At 40.8% G+C, this 23,290-nt stretch overlaps 1 protein-coding gene across 3 annotated transcripts; it reads left to right on the forward strand.

Moving 5' to 3' along the window:
* The first annotated feature begins 7 nt into the window (after positions 1–7).
* Positions 8–23,063, forward strand: RRP1B (ribosomal RNA processing 1B). 3 transcript variants are annotated; one of them, XM_074534480.1, is made up of 16 exons: positions 8–266; positions 4,474–4,574; positions 5,455–5,512; positions 6,251–6,336; positions 7,379–7,440; positions 8,784–8,913; positions 10,277–10,341; positions 10,838–11,001; positions 11,236–11,327; positions 12,149–12,246; positions 12,661–12,680; positions 13,090–13,218; positions 13,896–14,629; positions 17,430–17,576; positions 18,283–18,349; positions 20,252–23,063. In XM_074534480.1, exons 1-16 carry the CDS (start codon positions 134–136, stop codon positions 20,440–20,442), a joined length of 2,277 nt encoding a protein of 758 aa, XP_074390581.1. In that variant the 5' UTR covers positions 8–133; the 3' UTR covers positions 20,443–23,063. The 3 variants fall into 3 exon arrangements, with proteins under 3 accessions (XP_074390581.1, XP_074390577.1, XP_074390582.1); XM_074534476.1 differs by having other exon boundaries at positions 9–266; positions 11,233–11,327; XM_074534481.1 differs by having other exon boundaries at positions 10–266; positions 4,492–4,574; positions 11,233–11,327.
* Positions 23,064–23,290: the final 227 nt, after the last annotated feature.

The following is a 23,290-nucleotide window of genomic DNA, read 5'->3' on the forward strand; positions in this document are numbered from 1 at the left end:
CCGCGGTGACGGCAGAGCCCGGCGTCGCTGACGGCATCAGGCGCAGCCCGGCGCGGTGCGGGCAGGCCAGGCCGGGCTGGGAGCGGGGTAGGACCGGGACAGGGTCGGGACAGGAGCGGGGCCAGGCCGGGCCATGGCTCCCGTGGCCGTGCAGCCGCCCGAGGTGCAGTTCGCTCAGCGCTTGGCCGCCAACGAGAAGCGCATCCGAGACCGCGCCCTCAAGAAGCTGCGGGGCTACATCGGCGTGCGGACCCAGCGGCCCGGCGGTACGGACCGGGGCTGCCTGGGGGGCGGACAGGAACCACGCTGGGGACAGGGACGGGAACAGGGACAGGTGCCGGTGTTTGGCGGGGGCAGCGGCGGCCCCGGCCCCGTCCGGACGGCGTGGGGACGGAAGGAAGCACCACGTGTGCGCCCTAAGCCCGGCACGCCTCCTCGGGGCTTCCTCTTCGGGCTTTTAAATTTTTTTTAATTTTTTTCTTTACTTGCTTTTTTGCTCTTTACTAATTTTTGCTTTTACTTTTAGTTTTTTTTGTTGTTTTACCCATGCATTTCCCCATGTACACGCACGTGTTGCCCCGGTGCTGCCGCAGCCCCAGCGCCCGGAGCCGAGGCACTCGGGGATCCTCGCTCGGGAAGGGTCTGCGGGCACCGGGGGGGCTCGGCAAGGATCAGCTTGGACCGAGGGAGGGTCTCGCTCGAGAGAGGCCATTAACAAATTATGGCCTATAATTAGTTATTAACAAATCCGGGATGGGAGCGGGATGGCTCCTGTGCTCTCATTCCCAAGGAAATGCACTGAAGTGACCCAGGCTGGAAACATCCCGGTGTATGCAGCATAAAGTTTCACCTTCTGTTGTTCCTGTGGGGTGAAAGTTTCACCTTCTGTGTTTCCATGACTGATGTTCAGGAGGATCGGAGGGAATAGAGGAAAGCGAAGTTATTTTTCAGCACGTGTGTAATTGCAGCTGACTCTGGGTAACCCATTTGGGTTACCTGTTATCTCCACTTAATGGTATCAAAAGCTTTTTTCCTGCGTTTTTCCAAAAATTCTACTTGGAGCTGTATATTGACACTTAGAACTAAGAGTTCAGTGATGTCCCTGGAGTCAGTTTGAAGCTGGCAAGGCCAGTCTGAAGGTCCCTGAAAGTGCCTCATGTGCACAGTTTCCACATGCATGTGTGTTATTCCTATACCTCGTATTACATATAATACATCTAATGTAATGTATAATCTATATATTATGTTTCTCTTATATAAAACATATCTTTTATAAGCTGCTTTCTACATTATTGTATTACCATACATTTAAATTATTGCATATTACATCTATATTTTATATATTAGTATTTTATATATATATGTATGTGTGTGTATATATGTGTATATATATATATATATGGCTTTGGGGAGCCAGCCTAAAGCTGACCCCAAGAGCGGAACTGCAGCTGGAGTGCTAGTTGGAGCTCCCTGAATTCCTTGAAAAGACTGTAGAGTGAATGTTGCTTCTTGCCTTTCCAAGTAGTGTTTGACCCATTTGCCACTTCTGACAGAGAGAAGGACACCTAGAACAGCCTTACAGGGTCAGGCCAGGGAGCCAAACAGGCATTATCCCATTCTTGGCAGTTAACATAGATTTAAGGATTGCCTGGGGACTAGGATGGTGTACATTATGTACCTCCCAGGTGCTTTCTATTTTTTAGCTCTGGAGACTTTCCAAGGGGGGCTGTGTGTTCAGTGGTGCTCTGTGATCTCACTGCAAAGTGCAGATTCCTTGCAGTTTGTGGAAACAGCCACAGGAAGGACAGGGGTGCCCATAAATGAGGGAAAAAGCTGCAGGTTCAGGCACTGCTTTAAAACATCATTAAACCATCACAAGGAAATTGCTCACTTGGGCTGTGAACCTTTTGCATGTTAAAAACAGCCCACCACGGAATGCAAATGAGTAGGAAACATGGGTGACTAATTTCCAGAACTCTCAGATGTGCTTGCTGTTAGGCACTATCCAAACTGGTAGTATTGATACAAAGATTAACTTCTTTGGGCTTGGAGAAAAAGCATGTTCAGGAGAGAGGGATTTTTAAAAGTTGTTTATTAATTAGCACTTGCAATTATATATATAAAGGTTATCTTTATATATATACTCATCCCATGTTCTGAGAGGGATTCACTCATCAGGCAAGCCAGGTAAGGTGCCCTGACCTGAGGAGTTGGGAATGTGCTGAGTTTTGGCAGAAGTGCTGGAGTTCACCTGATGTTCAGGGCTGTCAGGTGTTTATTATATAGACAGAGCTGCTCTGTGTGGTCTGCGCTAAGGCTGAGGGAGCTTCTTAATTTTCAGCAAGTTAAACTCTGTAGAAGCCACTGAACTACCAAATAAATGGATGAAAGAATAGTAAACAGAAATAACTTCTAGCAAAAGAGGGCAGATTGCTGGGGCGGTTTCCTGTCTGACAGGGCTGTGCTTACTTGGGCCTGGATCTGTAAAGCATTTCCATAATTTCCACTGAAATGTCCCTGTGTGGATCTGGTCCATTGCAATTATCTAGAATAGGAAAAATTGCAACAAATGCAATGATAGCAGTGTCAAAGCAGCCCAACTCCCAGAAAAAAATGCTGGCAAGTAAAGTAGTTCTTAGTGATTGTAACATTAATGCCAGCTCCCTCAATACACAGAATAGAGTTACTGTGCACAGGGACAGTTACAATTCAAGCCCTAAAGCCAGAATCTTTCTCACGATAGGTTTAAGGCATAGAAAGCTTTCAGTTCTGGGCACTGTGGTTGCTAATAAAATGCATTCAGGTTCTGTGGTTGCTAATAAAATGCATTCAGATTTTAAAATAACCTTACTTTAGTGGTTATTATTTGCCAGCTGTGGCTGGGGACAGCACATAAAGTTGAAGAACAGAAAACACAGTCTTGAAACTATGCTTTTGAGGCATTAGGATAAGAAAATTGCTCTAATTTTTGGTCTGAGTCTTATGTCAAATGGACACAGGACTGCCTAGGGCACTTTAAAATGCCCTGTGTGTATGAAAAGTAAAAAAACCTCATGGAAGTCTGTGTTTTCCTTCCTCAGAGCACAGGAACAAACTGTCCTGGGCAGTGGTAGAGTTAATGTCCCTGGAGGGATTTAAAAGATGTGTAGATGTGGCACTTGGGGACATGGTTTATTGCTGGCCTTGCAGTGATTATCTGAGAGGTCTTTTCCAACCTGAATAATTCTGTGATTCAATTCTGTAAACTCCTGAGCCACATTTACAGGTAGCAGGTGATGCCTCTGTGTGATGCCTCTGTTGGGTTAATGCTGCCTGTGAGGTTAAAACTGCTTCTTACCACTCAGTATGTCACATACAATTTCCTTAAGAAATGTTATTAATTTTAATATTTCAATGAATATTAAATCAGTTAATCAATTTGTTTTATGTTTTATCATAGCAGTACTGTCAAATGTGAGTGAAATTTATAAATAATGCTTAATATTACTGGACATATTGTTTCTTACATAGCATTTTGCATATTTCCTCACTTCCTTTCTTTACAAGCAAGCAGGACTAGTGTGTTTGCAGATGTTTTTGTCTGAGGGAATTTTGCTTTCAAATGGCTTGGTCCAAGGGGAGGGTGCACAATTTAGATCTTGCACTGTGTCTCAGGCTTTTTGACTGGCAGACCCCTGAGACAGTGATCCTTTTGGATCAAATTTGAGCTTACTGAAGATGATGACCTTTTCAAAGTGATTTTTCATGAGATTGCTTGGGAATATTTAATAGGCCATAGTTTGAAAATAGCTGTAGTAGGTCATTGTAACTGCCTTGTAACAATGTACTGTTATAATTTTACTTCACATAAATTTATTTACCTGATGTAATGAAAAATCCAGTTCTTGAGCAGGTATTAGTGGCTTTCCATGTAGTACTTTACTTTTGGAATGTGAAAATATTTTTTGCTGTTAAAATTCAGGTGTTAGCACATCCCAAGACTGCCTGTACCAAAAAACTGTCATTATAGTTGCTCAAGCTCTTTGACTGTAAAGTTTATTGTAGAAATAAATGTGTTGATTGCTATAAGTTAATTTTATCAAAACAAACCCCCAGTAAGGAGTAAAACTATTGGTAGAGTGTGAGACTTTTGTTAAAAACAACAACAAAAAAAATCATGTTTCTTGTAAAACTATTTCTGTTATTCTCATTAAAAAATTTCCTTCAGACTTAGTGTTAAAAATATGCCAGAGGCATTTATCAAAATAATCTTGGTATTTTTCTTACCTGTGATTGCTTTGAAATCTTTGTTGTTTCAGTACAAGGTAGAAGCTTACAGTTTCTATCACTGTTCTAGGCCAAATTGCCTTCCAATTAATGTGCTTAAAGTAGCAACCCAGAGAAAATAACTAAAATAAAGAAGAAAGCAGGGAGCAGAGGGAACTGCATGAAAATATTTTGGTGGAAATGTATGTTTTTTTTCTGTTACTTCAGACTTGTTCTGTACTGTAGGTGGCTTCAGTCTGGAAGAACTGCTGAAAATATGGAAAGGCCTTTTCTATTGTATGTGGATGCAGGACAAACCTCTGCTTCAGGTACAGTAACTGGCTTTGTATTTGCTTGAGGGGGCCCTCCAAAATACACTCTAGTGACATTTAATAATTTAGAATGGAGAAAATTATCTTTTTTTTCCCTTCCCCTGCCACCCATCTGTGGCATGTGCAGGAGAAGAGGTGACTGTAACTCGGTGATCTGAAGATGAACAGATCATATTTGGAGTCACCTTCTGAAGGGCAGGTGTAGCTGTTTACCTTTCAAAAGGAGAGCTAAAATAGATGCCTCATGGAATGTTGACTTTGTGTAACTAAAACAGTAACAGCAGGTTGCCCTTAACTGCAGCTACAACATTTGTGCAGATTTTAGTGTGAGTTCCACACTTCCTTTTCCTTTCTTAGTTCGGTAGCACTTCCTCTACTACCAAATTTGTCCCTACTGGATATTTTTGTCAATTTCTACTAGTTTGTCTCCCTGCCTTCCAAATATACTGGTTTTGGAGTAGCAGCTCTTAGTAACCTCAATTTTCAGATCACTTGTCTGCATGAACAAGGTTTATCTCACACATAGCTCACACCCCTCCACAGAGACCTGTGTGAGAGCAGTGCCCTGTAAGTTTTGCATCATTTATTAATTCAAATACATGGAGTTCTTCTCCTCCTAATTAAATTTTGTCTGCTGTCAGAAAGATGGTTTGATCTGGTGAAATGAACAGGTTTTGATACCCTTGAAACTTCTCTTCCAGCTGAGCTAGTCCCAGTGCAAGGATAACTGCAATACTAAAGCAGCTGTTGAGAGAATGTTTTTCATTCTGAGAGCTGTTTCATGAAATTCACACTTCTTGCTGTTTGCTGGTCATATGTTTAATGAGAAGACCAAACTCTAAAACATGCTACACTCACTATATTTATTTACTTTTAGGAGGAACTTGCAGCCAATATCTCCCAGCTTATCCACGTGTTTCAGAATACAGAGACTCGTAAGTACTATTGAATTACCTAATGCTTTGTAGGGTGCTCCCCTCTTTGGTGATTCCACTATCACAGTGCCAGAATAAAGACAGGCAGACAGAGGGGCTATTTTGGTGGCTTTTTCTTTCCTTTTTGTCCAACTGGTCAGTGTGATTCCAACTGGTCAGTGTCATTCCATTAAGAGAGGCAGCAGCTGCAAGTTTTTTCTGGCTGTTGCAGGAGAAGAGTTGTGTCTTAAGTGGGTTACAGTGAGATTTTTGAGGACAGGCAGCAAAACAAACTTGTCCCCTTACTTCTCCGTTCTGCATGGACTGTTCTGTGTATTTCCTGCTCAAAACCAGCCTTGTTTCATGAGCTGTTAAGCTACTGGTATTCGGAATGCTTATGAAATGGAGCACTCAGTCAGTGCCAAAAGCGCTTGGGTAGAAATAGGTGCAGAACAGATATGTTGGGTAGAAATGGGTGCAGAACAGACATTTTGCTCAAAATTGTGTGTTTATAACACAAAATAAGTAAAAATCTGTTCCTGTAATTAAACTTGCTTTTAAAAGTATCTGTATGCCTTTTCTTGTGTTGTTCTCAAGTTTAATTGATTATTGTAGCAGTGTCAAGCCTGTTTTCCCACAGCTCTGTCCCTGTTACTAGGGGAATCCTAGGGAAGTGCATCCCTTTCTTGAGACTCTTTCAGATCAGCAGAGCAGCCCTCTGTGGCAGGCATGCAGGTGTTTCTCCTTGCTCCCTTGCAGGACACCTGTTCATCCAGACATTCTGGCAGACGATGAACCGGGAGTGGAACGGGATTGACAATCTGCGGCTGGACAAGTACTACATGGTAATTATACCTCTCTGCTGGGGTAATTAATAAGAGGTAATTAATAAGAGGTAATTAATAAGAGGTAATTATACCTCTCTGGATGGTGTTTTCTCCTAGAAAATGTGTGGTGCTGGTGTGCTGGAAGGCAGCTCTGTCTGCACATGCATTGGTGTGTATTGTAAGAGAACATAAGGTATCATCTTCTTGACTCATAGCAGGAGATGTTTATTTTAAGGGTTTGCACTCCCCACTGCATGAACCTAAAACCAGCAAAGTTTATGTTGTGCTCAAGTGCTTTCCCTTCTAACACAGTGGTTTTTCTCATTGATTTCTATACTGGAATATAAATACTGTCTCAAAGGACACTATCAACATCAGTTTAGATCAGACTGTTTAAAGACACTTTTATGACTACACTAGAACCCAAACTTTCCACCAGTGAAGTATCCACTGTAGCACATTCAGTAGTCAGAATTACTTCTATAGGAAACAGAATATTTAAACAGGAACTAGAATCTTAAAAAGCATACGTTTGTAAAGAGCAAAATCCCATTATCTTCTTTGAAAGAAGTTAATTCCAGACACATTCATTGGTGATTTTTCTTTCCTAATATTTGCAGATAGAAGTTATTTCAGTAAGTGAAGGGTTTTGAGCCAGTTGAATGTGGCTGTTTTACATATGACTGTCTCTTAGAGCAATTTTCAAGTAAATTAATTATTATTGTTATCATCTGACCCATATTGTGTCCAGTTTAAGCTGTGGCTTTTCTTAGATTAAGGCAGTACTTAATGAAGAAATCAGGGGTGTGAATCAAGAGGAAGCTGTATAGAAATTATAATGAAATTTGTGCCTAGCATATGAAAATAGCTTGTCCTTTTTGCTTCACAACACCCTTCTGTTGCATTACATGATAGACAATCTGTCAAAACATTCATGTGAGGCAGCTTCCACTTTGTGCTAGAGAGGTTGACCCAAGAAATCTGTTCATATCACAGCCACAGTGGCTCCTTTTTACCTGATTTTATAAACAACATGTTTAACAGATTTTGTGCTTTGCAGCTGATGCGTCTGATTTTGAGGCAATCCTTTGAAGTGCTGAAAAGAAATGAATGGGATGAGGGGTAAGCAGATTTCTGAACATTGTTGCATCATAAACCAGTCACCCAATATACCTGTATTCAAATATATTTTCATTTAATAGATTCTTCTTTTCCATAGATGCCACTGTCATAAAGTCTTAATCTTAAGGCTTATTTGTTCTTCACATCACTTTGTTTAGTAACATAGTAATGAGTTACATGTCATGAAATTAAATACAGTATTTAATGTATTTCATTTTCTGATGTAAGATAGAAGAGCTATCAATGAAATATCAGCTACAGAGAGACTAGACAGGGAACCTGAATCCCAGAAATTACAGAAAAGGAATTTTTTTGTTTATGGTTTTCTGATTGGCTCTGACTTTTTTTTTAAGTATTTATTTTATTGTGGTTAATCATGGTGACTTCTCTTCTGATAGGACAAACCCCTTAATTGTAAACTAGCCTACTGTTTGTTGTAAACATCAGTGGTTTTGGTTGTATTTCTTCTATATTCTATTAAAATGCAAATAATTGCAGTCATTTGCTCTGTCTAGAGCTCTTGTGCCACTTATAAGCTTGTTATCTTTAAATTGATGAAGAGATTTAAATATTTTAATTGAAAATAACCCAGTATTAAGGTTATCCTTTCTCTCTTTCACTATCTGAAATGTGGGATGCACACAGGCATGTTTTTGTGGAAACAGAGAGGAATGCACAACTAAAGGACACCCCATCCCTGCTGCTCCACCCTAATTTTGCACTGGGTAAATGCCCTCAGGTTGAAGAGATGAAAATGTTCCTTGACAGGAGCAGAAGGTGTGGGAGGAGGTTTGATAGAAGCCCTTCTTCCCACACACATGGCCACCCAAACTGATTTCTGACAAGGTTTCTAATGGCTTTGGCCTCCATCTCTCACTGGGAGGAGGCAGTGTGGGAAGAGAGGATCATGATTCCTTTCTTTGCAGAGTGAGGGAGCTCAAGAACTGCCTTTCCCTCCTGAGTGGAGCCAAGAAGCTGCCTAGCATGACTTTCTTCCCTCTTGTCTTTTTAAATGCTTTTGAAGAAACGTGTTTTAAAGTAAAACTGAAAAAATGATTATGGTTTTTCAATGTTTTGAATTCTCTTTGAGACTGGAAATGTTTGTTCTGGGCAAAATTGCAGCAAGTCCTAAAGAACACCAGGGGACAAAGCTTGGAATATACAAAACTTCATTTTCCTGAAAGATAGCAATGATAGGCCTCAGGGTAAAAAAAGAAGGGAAAAAATTCAAATTGGGTAGCTGTCCATAACTGTAAAGAAGTGGAGTTTGTTTTCAAGGCAAATAAGACATCAGCACTTGAATATTAATGTCTTGGGTTTTTTCCTCTTTATTTTTTTTTCAGTCTAGTTGAACCATTGCTGCAGCTATTAATGAAAGAAGTTATGGAGCCAGACAGCAATTCTCCCACTGGGATAAAGTTCCATTTCATTGATATCTATCTGGATGAATTGGCTAAAGTTGGTGCAAAGGAGGTTAGAAAATACTTCATAATTTTATTCCTTATTGATGTTAACTCTGGCATGAAGCATCTTAGGGGAAATGTAATTTTTAGGTTATTTAATTTTTAATGGTTTTAAATATAACAACACTGAGTAAGCATGAAGAAAGTGACTTACTACAAGTTATGCTTTTGTTCATGTCTTTGACAGTGGGAATGTGGTAGTTTCTCCCAAGTTCCTGAGTACTGCTATGCTGCTCCAAATTGAGGTTGGAAAAACAGTAATAAAATAGTTAGACTTTTCTCATTTCTTTGTTTCAGAGGAGACTCAATGTAATTTCCCTTGTGTGAGCATGTTTTCCAGCCTTTGCTTTTGCAAAGGCTGACATAAAGCCTGCTCTGGGCTCGTTGTGTAGCACCTAAATAGAGGAGGAAAGTGAGCTTTCACAGTTGTCTAATATTTGCTTATTGTTGTCTGTGCATTGTGCAGTTCACCCCCCCCATCGAGATGTTTGTTTTGCTGGTGACATCTGTCTTGCTCTGCTGTGTGTTGCTGTGGCAGTTAACTGATGGCCCCTAATTTTGGCTGCTGCTCCAGTGGGGCAGAGTTTTGCAGCCACAAAGCCAAGGAGCATCCCTCCTGTCCCTCCACCCTTCCTGCTGTCCATGTTCATCCCAGGCTCCTCCTCAGTTCCCTCCCCTTGCCTCTGATACTTCTCCTTGCAATGGACAAAGCTGTCAGCACTTTTCCATCCCTATTCCTTGCAGTCAGTATTCAAACCAATCCTGCCTGCAGGTTTTGAGGTTCTGGGTTGTGGATCAAGAGGGAGATGAAGTCTGCACCAGAGAATTGGAGCCCAAATCATTTCTGCAGCTCCACAGTCACACAGCTGTAGCTAAGCCACTCACTGGAAGCCTGGAGAGGGGAGTGAGTCCCCCCAGACTATGTGAAATGACAGATGATGCTCATAAATTGGATTTTGAAGGGAAGAGTCTTTAGCTCTACTGTAGCTGAGAGGGTTTTGGTGCAAGCAGCCCAGTTAAGAGAAATCCAAATCCTATTCTTGTCTGCTACAGACCTTTGGGAAAGTTCACAAAATTATTTAGGCTTTCTCTGCCTCATGGTTCCTTATCTAAAGTAAGAAGCTTTGTTGTATTTCTGTACTCAGCAGAATAAAGTCTGCAGGGCAGTCAGTGTTTTGATAATACTTCTGGAAGTTAGTGGTAACAAAAAGGTCCTGGATACCTCTGCCAGTTGGAATTGGATAATATGCTGAAAGACTGTTAAAGAAGATCCCCCAACACCAATTCCTGTACAAACACCAATATTCAAGGAATTTCAGTGTACACATACAGTATTTCCTGTACTCACATTTATTTTCTTTCCAATCAAACAGCTCACAGCAGACCAGAATCTCAAGTTCATCGAACCTTTCTGCAAAATTGCTGCCAAATCAAAGGAGTAAGTTTGATGATAGGATAAATATTTTTTAAGAATTAAGAAACTCTGAATATGGTAATATATGGATCAAAGAATCATAATTTCAGAATGTAGAGAAATAAGGGTATTTTGCCAGCAATGTGCACAGTCATATGAAGATAACTTGTGTTTATCAAAGCTGTAGTCTCCATGGATTTATAAGAGCTATATCAACCTTTGTTGGTTAATTTGTCCAGTTATTTTAATTTTTTTTAATGCATAGAGCAGCTGAGCTGCTTCTTTGTAGTGTAATATAGGTCACCATATAAAGAGTGAAATTTAAGAGGAGCACACTAGCAGGACACTGCTTGGATTGAAGGATTTCTGCTTAGGGAGTAACAGGTTGACTTTCATCACCTCAAGAGCATGGTGTTCTTCCACATTCTTTCTCATCCATTTTCCCTCAAATCCCCACTATTTTAACCTGGGAGGGAGGGTGTTTATGGCCTGCCTTTGGGCTCACCCTGCTCTCTGACAGTCGGCGTGTGCTCCACGCTGTGGCCACCGGTGTCTTTGAGATGATCGTGGACCAGTCCCCCTTTGCCATTGAGGACCTGATGAAAGAGCTGGGTACCAACAGCGATGAGGAGAATGTTTCTGAAGAAGCCAAAGAGGAAAATGAAGAGATGCTTAAAACCAAAGGTAAGGAGGAAACTCTAAATTGCCCTGGTAAGAGTTGCTAGGAAACAGGTTTCAGGAAACCTATTTCCTGAAAATACATTTCTGCTCTGAACCAATCAAACACATGTTCAGGGTGTTGTAAGGGTAATTGTGTTTTCCTGTCCTCCCTTCAGATGTGCTTAGTAAAGCTTGTTCTTTTGGAGTTGCTTATCTCAGACAAAATATTAATATTCAGTCTTTTTTCTATAATAGCAGACAGATCTCTGTCAAGAAAATCAGCACAGAATGCTGAAAACACAGAGGATATTAATGAAAATGCTGATGATGGGATCGGGGCTGTTCTTCAGGTTTGTGGCTCTTTTGCTCTGTTACTGATATATCTGCTCTCTTTTTTCCCCATCCCTTTCAAGAGATGAAAAAGTAAAGGGTGTTAATGGATAAGCATGTTAGAAAATTTCAATCTCCTGATTTATTGGAAGGTGGTATTTATGTAATGTGTGTTCTATCAGTGGTAGTAAAATAAATCCATGTCTAAATTCCTCTTTCCTCTCTCCCATACCTTCTGTTTTCTGCTCCTTCCTTCCCATTTCAAGAGTTAAAAAATGTGTATGCTAAAAGCCAAGTCAGTGAGGGTGGGGAAGCAATGAGCCTAATTTTCATTGAACATGGATGATGGGATACCTAGGAGAGAGGGTAATATGTTACAATTTGAGTTTTTAAACCCAGGGCCAGTGCAGTGTAGTGATTCTGACACATCCTCCCATCGAACACACTTGCAGGTGGATACACTTGATGTATCTGTGGCTTTTAAGTAAGAATTAGGACATGGCACACTTTAAATCTGATATTTAGCTAAATATTTATGGGAGTTTTGAAGTGGGTTGGCTTCTCTCTTGAGTAAGAAATCAGGTTAGGAATGTTTGAGAACGTGACAGCAAGTTCAGCTGTTCTGTTAATGAAGCAGCCATCTGTGCAAGTCAGTGTGTGAAGGGGGCGTAAATTTCAACAGAGGAAAACATTTGGGTTTAAAGGAGGTGTCTGTTTCAAGATGTGTATCTTTACAAGTTACCTATTGAACTTAATACTTGATATATTTGTAACACGAGTTGCACTGGGTGATCTTGCCTGGATAAACTAAGAGCAGCTGTGTTGTACTTTCCTCCAACAGTTTGATTACAAGGCTGTTGCTGACAAAATCTTCGAATTTGCCAGCAAGAAAAATACACCTTCCCTGAACAGGAAGAGGCTGTACAAGCTGGTCAAAAAGTGAGTTCTGCTGAAATACACCTTGTCCTGAGCTACTTTGGTTTTCTTTCTGCCCAGCCTCTGTTGTCCAGACACCATTGTCATGCTGATTCTCATTGGTACCAGCCAGCTGGGGTTTATCTGCACAGTGTGGGTTTGAACTGCAGGATGTGGCATCAGCTTGGGTGTGATGCAAGGAACAGATGCAGCAAAAGTGTTAAATTGTTGTTTTCTCAATATTTTCAGTGATTTGGTTTGAATAGGGGGGTTACTGAGGCAGATCTCTTCTGGAGTTTGTAACTTCCTATGCAAAAATATGTTGTTCCTGTTTTGACAAAACCATAGTAAGTGCAGTGATGCTGTTCTGCTGGTGTTATTGTTGGTAGTGAATGAGTAACAATGTTTTGGTTTTTCTTTTCTCCCTCTCACTTGCAGGTTCCAGGACTTAGCAGAAGGTAAGGACTGAGCAGCAGACAGAGACAGTAGTCACTGTCTTTATTTTCCATTAAAAAAAAATACATATAATGTTCCCATACAATGTGTATTGGAATTATTTTTCTCCTCTTTTTTTAATGCGCATTTCAGGAATATTGTATTGGGGGGGTTGTGGGTTTTAAAAATCTCATTAAGACACATTACACGTATTTTGGAGATGGCCAAATTCCTTTCACAATTTGAGCAACCCTGTACTTTGTCCTTAAATGAAAGATGATTATTTTTGCTTAAGCAAATAGGAGTGGGTCATATGTTTTTCTTTAAGGTAGGATGGGAGAAAAGGAGTTGTTTTTTCTTACTGTGAGAGTTACGCTGTTTATGATAGAAGTAGGACTCTCAGTTTTCTGATACCTTATCCTTCCTCAACAGGAATCTTCCCCCAAGATATTCCTGAAGAAGTTTCTACAGATGAAGATGATGATGAAGAACCCGGTAGGCGAAAGCGAAAGAAAAAAGCTGTAAAACCTTGGCAGCAAAATGAGCTGGAAAAAGTAAAAGGTAAGGCAAGATCAATATTTGGGAGAGAGACAATCTGCAGTGACTTGTGCAGTTTGGCAAAGTGTCAGATAAAAGCTGTTCTGAGGAAGGCAACACTATTGTTCAGGATGTGCTGATTTGTATCCTGTTGTGATGAAGGTTAAATGGGAAATTCAGTTCTTGTTGAAAGTGGGAGGATTTCTCTTCCCAATTCTGAGGCAAGCATCACCTCAAAAATTTCAGTCAAAAATAGAACTGAAAGCAGCTGTTTGTATTGTTCTTTTGAGCAGTTGTATTTACTGTAGGAAAGCAGAAACATGTCTTAAAACAGGATGAGTGTTAGAATATAAGAATTTGGGGATGTTGAAATACTTAACCCCTGAGTTGCCCTTCTGATGGGCTTAACAGGTGGGTAATAATAACTCTTTTTAGGGATGTTGCTATGAAAAATAGGCTTGCCACAGGGAATGGTTTAGATCTTACCTGTGATAAGGCAAAATTATTAAAATATTAATTAGGCCAGACATCATTAGGCTGCAGTGTCCTCAGCAGCTGTAACAATAAAACTGCAGGCTGATAACAGGAAAATGGTGCACCTATTTTAAAATAGAAGAACAAAAATAGAATAGAATTCAGTTGTTGTGAGTACCTTTGTGTTTCACATGTGTGTTATGGCATTCTTTTTGGGATGGATTTAGAGGATAAAGAAGACCTGTCAAGTGGGAAGGTGCCATCAGTTCCCCAGAGGAAGAGGAAAAAAAGGAAGAAGAGGGACAGCACAAGTGCTGATTCTGAAACAGCTGATGGAAATTGTGAGGAAGGAAAAGCTGAAACATCTGGATCCAATCCTTCTAGCCAGGAAAAGGTGCCAGAAAATAAAAAGGAGAGGAAGAGAAAGAAATTGCTAGTAAATGAGGCCAGTGAGACCACAGATGTAGCAACTGACACCAGGGAAAATCACAGTATTTGTGTGCAGAACAGCCTGACTGACACAGAACAGAGTAAAAAGAGTCAGCTGAAGAAAATGAATCCAAAAGTGCAGAATGTTCCTGCAAAACCAGCGTGTCAGAATGGGCCAGCCACTGCCAGTGCAGCAGAGGATGTCAGCCCTTCTGTCACTCTGTTACCTCCCAAGGCTGTGAAAAAGAAGCAGAAAGCAGGGGCTGTCCTGGTGAATGGGGATCCCCCTGTGCAGCAAACTGACCTGAAACCCAGCAAGGATTTGCTGGGGACCCTGCCAAGAAAGGCAGAGGCTGAATCTGCACCCTCCAGAAAGGTCACACTGAAGACAAAGTTAGTTGGTTTGGAAGGGATGAAAGCCTCCAGTCAGAATGGAGCAACTCTGAAAAAGAAGAGAAAAGTGAAAGAGGTGCTAAACTCTGTGGAAGCCAATGGAGTTCTGGAGACTGTATGCAAGAAAAACAGGAAGGTGGTATGTACATCTCATTTTTTTCTCTGCCTGCTTCAGGAACTGCCAGGCTGATTTTCTGATCTGACTTTGGCTTTCTGTCCATGGGGCTGCATGGGCTGCTGGCTGATGTCATCATGCATTGTCACCAGAAAAGAACTTGGTTCCCCAGAAATCCACACACTGCTACAGTGTCACACCCTCCTGTACAATGACACTCAATCCTGTGCCAGCCACTCAGCTGGAAGAACCCATCTAGCTGAAAAATGGGATGTTAGGGGCAAGATGGGTTTGTCTTTTGTGGTTTTTTTTCCCCTTTGGTTTCTGGGTTAATGATTATTTTGCATTGGGTCTCTGAGCTTTACAGCATGCTCACCAAGGGCATCATATTTTGGCAAAACGGTGAGAAATGGGAAGATGGAACATCCCTTCTGCAGCAGCAGCAGCACACAAGATTAGGATCAGCTCCTTGTGAAACTGCCCACAGCAGTTCCAGGAGTGGCTTCTTCTGCTTGCTCACTGCTCCATCTTAAAAAAACTGATAGGACTGTCTGGGGAAAGGATTTGGGAAAGAGAATAGACACTGGAACATTGGAATAGAGAATATGACGCTGACCTTTAATGGCTGTGTGATCACATGTATGAATGGTCCAGTGTTTATAAACACAACTCTCTGCTTGTTCACTAGGAAGATCTGATGTCTTCTTCAAAAATGTATGCCTTGCAGTTTGGGAATAACCAATTTTTTTGACCTCTCTACCTTCACCCCCATTTTCTTCTTTGTAATAGGTAGAATAGTGTTGATTTTTCTCAATGATTTGAAAGTCAGAAAGCATTTTGCACTGTATAGTTTTGATAGTGGCTAAGAAAGAGAGTGCAGGTGTTCTTCCCTCTCCTGCTACTGAAATTCTTTTTAACTGCTCATTTCCCATGTGCATATTCACCCTAACACATTCAGGAGTTTAGTTTCATTCTTGGAACTCTTGCTGACAGTCTCACTTCGGTGGAAAAAAAGTTCATAAAGCATAGATGAGTTTGTGGGTACAAAAAAGAGTTAAAGCTGCATGTTTTGAGCCTATGAGCTCACTTCTGTTTGACTTATGTTTAAACCTGTAGGATTAGTTAAATAGTGCAGCCTTGTATATGGAGATAGAACTACTCAGTCCTTCACAGGAGAAAAAATTCATATTGAAACTTTGCTTAAATAATAATAAAATAACTGACATTTTCTGTTTTTTGATGATGAAGTGCTGAGAGGGAGGAGCCAAAAGGTTTCTCTCTCCCCACTATTCAAACTGCATTTCTCTCACTGTGGGGCTCCCAAAGTAGGAACCATTGGCTTTGTTTCCTACCTCAATATTCCATGTTTCACACCTGGTTTTACTTTGCCTATAAAAGTTTAATTTGTAAGAAAATATTATTATGACACCCTCATCTCCTTCTGTGAGAGTTTGCTGCAGGTGACCAATAGATTCCAAAACCTGTGATAGATTCAAGATAAGAAGTTCCTGCAGACTTCATGGGAGTGAGTTTTTGGCACAAATTAGCACTGAGGAAAAGGCAGCACCACAACCTAGCACTGGCCTGTTGGCTGGCAGGACTTGGGCTACTGGGTCACTCCTCACGTGGAATTCCAAAGAAATTATGGAATTTGCTTTTTCTTGCTCAGTCCACATAGTTGTGTTAGTGTGTGTGTTAAAAGGGATGGAGACAAGGAAAGGTACTTGGAAGTTGAGTCAGGAGGAGAGGAAGAATACTGATGGAAGAAAGAAGAGCTCAGGGGAAAGTTTAAAATGTACAAATGCGGAGGAAATTGAGCTTTGCTAATTTTGTTTTCATTGCTTGAGAAATAACATGTTGGTTTTTTTCCTTGCTTTAGTTATGCAATCCTGGCCTTGTGCCCAGAAATGAGGGGCATGTTTTGATTCTTGATTTCAAGGACAACACATACCTCCAGAGAGTTAGCTTCAAATATTCAGAGGAAAGAGGAGGAGGAGAAGGGGAAAAAAACCAGACAAGATCAGCATTGTTTCAGAGTTGTCTCCACAATTAAGAAAAAAAAGAAGTCTTGTGGGTTTTCCTTCTATTTGAAGCAGAAGTGATTTTCAGATCAAAAGAGGCCATATCTGCTGTGCATTTTCCACAGTTTGTCAGTGAATACCCTTGGAATTCCATGTCTGTAGGTTGATGAGAAGCATAACTGAACTTCCCCTCACCACAGTCCACAGGCAGCAGGTTAGAAAGCCCTGCCAGTGCAAGTCCTAAGATTTGCCTTGTACTGGAGACAAGAATTGCTTTAAATACCATAAGAGTATGAATTTTAGTCAGCAAACCAGTAGCACTACACAATAGCTGAATTTCTGAAAGTGTAGTCAGATTTCATACTCTGGTTTTTTTCTTCAAAGTCTTCATCTTAGCACAAAGCTAAGATGTTGTTCATTATTTATCTTATTCATCCAGGGGTACCACAGAAGAGTTGTGGCTTATGGTGAAGGAAAAAAACTGATCACTTGTGTGCAGGACAGAAGGATCAGTTGCAAAGTATTGTCATGCACATGGAGAAAACATGTTTGTTTGCACTCTGCTGGGCTTGGCAGATCTATTACAAATTCTTCCTTTTGTGTTTTGCAATGAATTTGCTATTTCTGCACACAGCTTGCCTTCAGCTTCTGCTTTCAGTCATGCTAATTGCAAAATTACCTTCTGGGAGCTAAACATGGTGATTTAACTGATGTGAGTGTGTGGTCAGCACTGGTCACAGCACTAGGTATTAGTTAATACAGAGCTTTGTACAAAGTTCATTTTCCCTTTCCCTCCTTGACAGGAAAGCACTGCTGCTCTGTCACCATTAAAGAAAAAGAAAGCAAAACCAGGAAGTGATTTTGTAAAATTTGAAAAATCAACTGTACCAAAGGCAGTGTTCTTCAGGAAAGCCAGAAGCACCATCTCTTCCCCCAGGACACCCATGCAGGTGAGGTGATCTCACAAAGGGTACCTGACTCTGGGAACAAATGTCTTCCCAAGCAAGCTCCTCATCACTTGTGATGTTTTTTCCACTCCCTGTCTCCTAACATGAGCAGATATAACTGGAAATGCTGATGCTGGAGTCCCACATGGCTCCAGAGTTTCAGAAAATGAGTTAGAGATGTCTCTGAAATCTCTTCTTCCCTCCCCCTCTGCTTTCAGCCTTCTTGTTGAACACACACTGTTTTGAATCTACTCATTTCACAAGAAAGCAAAAACAAACTGATTTCAGTCTTGCAAAGGGACTTTGAGGCTCCATTTCTTGTTTGGAAAGTGGCAAGAGTGCAGGGCTTCAAAATTCTGCCCTCTTCTCTAGACCTTTTTAACATTTAAAGATTTTCAAGTCCTCCTAGCAGTTTGAGGCCTGAGTGCAGTGGGGCCAGTCTGTTTAACACACAAATATCTTCTTGTTTGTTGTTAACTTACATAATGACATTAAGGAGAGTATGTGGTTTCTGCACAAATAGAATATGTTTGCTTTTGGCTAGGAAAACAGTGCTGTCTTAGCAGCAGTCAGTGCCAGAGGAGTGGGGCAATTCTAAGAAAAATGAAGGAAGAAGTAGGCTGTTTTACATCAGTGAGTGCAAATGAAAGGACTCTAAGCATTGCCTCAAATATCTTATTTTATTTCATGTCTTTATTTTGCTTTACAGCTGAACAAACTGCAGACACCCAGCTCCAAAAGAGTCACGTTTGGCTTGAATAAAAACATGACTGCAGGTGAGTCTGATGTATGTGTGTGTGTGTGTGTCCACAGTCTCTCTGGTAACTGAGGAATGGGGAAGTTATATACACTCACACACCTGTGGGACACCTCTAAAACAGGATGGTTCTGTTCCTGTCTCAATATTTGTGTTTAGTTTACAAACCCTCCTCAAGTTCCTTCCCAGAGAAGATGGTAAAGTTTAGTGTCACAGACATCTTTTCATGAAAATTCTTTCCTTAGGATTTTTTCCTCCTGAGAAGCTGAGAGGCCTCAGGAACAAAATGTAAACGATGATTATCTGCTGCTGTGGAATGCAACAGGTGGATCTTTGATTGGCCCATCTTGGATATTTATAATTAATAGCCAATCACAGTGAGCTGGCTCAGACATAGAGTCCAGGACAGCTGCCTTTGTTATCATTCTTTCCTTTCTATTCTTAGCTAAGCTGGCCTTCTGAGATGAAACCTTTTCTTCTATTCTTTTAGTATAGTTTTAATGTAATATATATCATAAAATAATAAATCAAGCCTTCTGAAACATGGAGTCAGATCTCCATCTCTTCCTGCAACATAAGACCCCTGTGAACACCGTCACAGTTTAGGACATTGAGCCCTGCAGCTAGACCTGAGCAATTCCAGGGTGCTGCATTAGTGACCTGCAGAAGGAGCCTCATGGGTGGCAAACTGCAGCAGGGTGCTGAACTTCCCTTCCTGAGCTGCCTGTGTGCAGAGCTCCTCTGGAAGCACCTGCACTTCACAGTCTTCATTGCTCACTTCTGTTTCCCAAGACAAAGATGCTGACGTGCTGATAAAATCAGACTTTGTAGTAGCAAAGTTTGCTTTTTATTTTGGCTGCTTGTGGCTTATGAGTGATCGTGAGTAGGTAAAGGTTACTTCCCTTCTGTAAGCAGGTGGTGTTTTCCTTGTTAAATAAATGTCTTGCTCCATAGCTAACAATTATATTCCATGAATTCATTTAGCTACTTTTTAACTCCCTGAAGTGTGCAAAAGGTCAAGTTCAAATTGAGAACAGTGTATTTAGGTAAATGTCTTCATGTTAATATAACACAGCTGAACAAAATGAAATATAGGTGCTGGCTGAAGGGATGGCCAAGTGTCTCTAGAGCTGTTCAGCAGTCAGAATAGAGACACTGCTTACCCACTGGCATCTTTTAAAGTCCAGTGAGGTGTTTTCCAAGATAGCTGGAACGCTTGTGTGTGAGGAAAAGGCCCGGGGTCTCTGGTGCTCTGTGGAACTACATTGAGGGTTCACAGTGGATTGCAGCAGACCCTGTTCCCCAAGGGGTGTCACTGTCATATTTTCTGAAAAATCCCTTTGCTTGGGATTTTTCTCCTTGGAAGATGAGAAGCATCAGAGAAAAATGAAAATAATAATCATCTGATTGCTTCTCCTGTGTTTTGCTGCCTTGGAATGTGGTTGGAGATTGTTTATCTAACAGGTGGTTGTTTTGATTGGTTTCATGTGAATTGTTTTGACTTAATGACCAATCACCTCCAGCTGTGTTGGACTGTGAGGAGGCAGTCACGAGTTTTCATTATCATTCTTTGTAGCCTTCTGTCTGTATCCTTTCTCTGTTCATTAGTATAACTTTAGTATAGCATTCTTTAATATAATATAATACAATACCATAAAATAATAAATTAGCCTTCTAAGAACATAAGAGTCATATTCATCAATTCCTCCTTTGTCCTGGGGACCCCAAAAATACCACAGAGGGGCTCTGCTGAGAGATGTGCTTCACCACCATCTCTTTTCTCTGCCAAGGCTTCTGAGCCCTGCTGGGCTTGAGGATCTAACTCAGTTTTCTAGGGCTGGGAAACTCCACAGTTGATTGACAGGCCCAGTTATTCCAGGGATTGCATTTCTTTTTAATTTTTTGGCTTGTTTTTCAACAGAATTCAAAAAGACTGACAAAAGTATATTGGTGAGCCCAGAAGGACCCTCCCGTGTGGCTTTCAATCCTGAACAGAAACCTCGTCATGGGGTGCTGAAGTCACCCACAGTGACCCCAGCAAAAGAGCCCCAAATGAAGAGACCATTTACTATGTCAGCTAAGAAGAGACCAACTGCTGTGGACTTCTTTTAAACCAACAAATGTGGCCTACTTTTGTACAGGACATTTTGCTAACCTAGGATGTTCTCTGGAGGTATTTTGAACTTCTTTATTTTTTTAAGTTAATACAAATTGTATATACAAAATTCTGATTATGACCTGGGTCATTGCTATTTTGAAATCACTTCAGCTCTACCTTGAAATACTTGTTTTGTCTTTTTACAGAAAAGAAACAAAACCCAATCTCTGCTCAGGTTTGGTCTACAAAAAGTATGGTCTCTGCCCATGTCATTCCCAAGAGACTTGTCCATTTAATTAAAGAATGTTCAGGGTTTGATTGTTTCAGTGATTTTTTTTTTTGAGCCAGTGTAAGACAACTTGCACTTCATGCTGTTAAACTGTCTTTCATTAGACAGAGTTTAAATTGAAAAAAGGCAATGCAAATTTTAAGCCTACTTGGTTATGTATTTCTATATTTTAAAATTCTACTCTGTCATTTATCATGTGTCACCCCTGGCATCCTGTTAATTCTTCTGGAAATAATGATTACCTTGTGTGTCTGTTTAATAACAGCTGGACTTGGGTAGCTTTGCAGCTAGCAAGAGAGCTTTCCCTGGGATAAGAAACCCTTAGCTGTTGTCCAAGTGGTCACTGGTGCAAATAAACCTTCACAGCTGGTTCCTGCTGAGTTGGGGACAAGTCACCCCATTATTTTCAGTCATGCAAGTGCCAAAGCTGGCTTGAGCCTGTCACACTGTCAGCTGGCTCCTTCTCTTCACTGAACTGAAATTTGTGCAGGAGAAATCTTTGATATTTCCAGGTCTTCCCCCAGCCCCCTCTGCTGCATTTCCTGAAGGTCTGACAGGACTCCTGGGTTTCTGCTTTAGCAGCTGGTGCCACCACACTGAGCCAGAACTCAGCCCTCATTCAGTGCATGAACTCTGCCTGGACTGAAGTGAGCTAGGTGGGTGCAGTGCATCTTTTGGTAGGACACATCTCTCTGAAAGCTTTGTGCCTCTCAATGCAGGGTGAAACTTGACAGCCCATGCAGCTGGGTTTTGGTTTTGATGTAGAATCAGATGTCCACTTGGCATTTCTCAGAGTTCAGTTTTTATTTGGATGTTTTATTACTACTCTGCGTGTTTTGTTTTTAATTTGCTTCTTTGGTAAAGATTGAGGTGCATTGCTGCAAGAGATCATTTCTGTAATCTGAATGGGAACAGTGAGGAGGGGAAGAGTAAATTAAAATAAAACCTTTTTTGATACAATTGGAAGATTTGAAACCTTTCTTTGGAAATTTTCCTTATGTGAATGAGGCAAAGGCTTTGCAGCAGATCTCTACATTAGAGCTCAGCTTGGAAGCACAGCCTGGTGCCAGAGCAAAGCTCTGAAGTTCATGAAGCCTCACACCAGTTACTCCTGTGATCCTGTAAGAGAGGGTGAACCTGCTTCATTACCCTGTCTTAGGATAACTGGATTATCAGTTAAATAAACTGATAAATGTTTATTTAGCTACTTCAGCCAGCAGAAGTACATTTTGTGACATATTTGCATCCTTCAGTGCTGGCTTTTACCAGTCCTCTGCCAGATTACTCCTCATAAACAACGGTATTGAAACTGTTCTTTTGTACCTCAGCTACAATTGCTTCCAAATACTGGGGTACTCCCAGAGGGCTGGTTGGTCTCAGCTGCTCTATTCTGATCCGTCCCAGTTCTCTCACTAAGTTTGTGACAGTACATGGTTTGTGGTACTGCCAGAAATTAATTTTGCTCTTGTCTTTTCCCATTTACAGTGAAGGACTGAATTTCATTTGGTTTTGATATTGTTCTTGGCTGTAGCTCTTTCTGTGATCAATAAAGAACTCTGGAGAATACATTGATAAATTAATGATATTCATTTATGCAAGTATTGTTCATTTATGTTTTAAAAAAGTCATTGTAAATTAGCATAATGGATTTTATTGACAAGATGATGGTAAGTAGGGTGTAACAGCCTGTTCAATATGTTGTACTGTTACTTTGTCCTGTGAGTGAAAAGTCTCTTGTGGAATATGCATAAAACCATTTGTATGTGCATGGTTGTGAATGCCTCAGGTTAGAGATGCCACGTTTCTCCAAGGATAGAGATGCAATCACTTGGTGGATCTGGTGTGCACAGAAAAATCCAGGATCCAGACACATTGGGGGTTTGGTTTGGTTTTAATACATATAACTTATTATGGAAATGTATTGATTGTCTGGCTCTATCTCTGTTGATTGTAGATCCACTGAACCTGTTGTTTGTCCAACGATTTTGTTGCCCACAGTGTTAAATGGAGAGGGCAGAAATGGCAGTCAGGATTTTATCTAAAATTTTAGTGATGTGGTTGCTTGTTGCAATGCATCCATAATCCATCTGTACCATGAAACTGGTGCAGTGTTTTGTAAATATACCTGTGAGGTGGGTATTGTCTTCAGAGGTATCTGGAATTTCATTCAGGACAACTTTACAAACAAAACCCTACCACTGTCAATGCAGTTTATTCAGCATTGTTGAGGCACATTTGAATACATTACCCAAATTATTTGGATAGTGACAATGCCAATAAGCATTGAAGAAAAAAAAAAAAAAAGAAATATAATTTGCAATATCCACTGCATAGACACAATGGTACTCTGAGGAGAGATGTAGTGGTAAGAAAAGAAAAAGGAAAACTCATCTGACCTGTTTGATGTCACTTCATGGATTTTTTTCCAGTGTTCTTCCAGCTGCCAGCCATGCTATGAGTCAAAAATAATGTGGCCTAACTTTCAAAGGACTGATTTTTAATGATTGTCTCTGTATTTTTGTTACAAATCTGATCAACTTTGTCAAGCTCTAATAGTTTATAATTCTTCATAG

This window comes from Zonotrichia albicollis, chromosome 2 (assembly GCF_047830755.1).
Source record: "Zonotrichia albicollis isolate bZonAlb1 chromosome 2, bZonAlb1.hap1, whole genome shotgun sequence".
Taxonomy (NCBI): domain Eukaryota; kingdom Metazoa; phylum Chordata; class Aves; order Passeriformes; family Passerellidae; genus Zonotrichia; species Zonotrichia albicollis.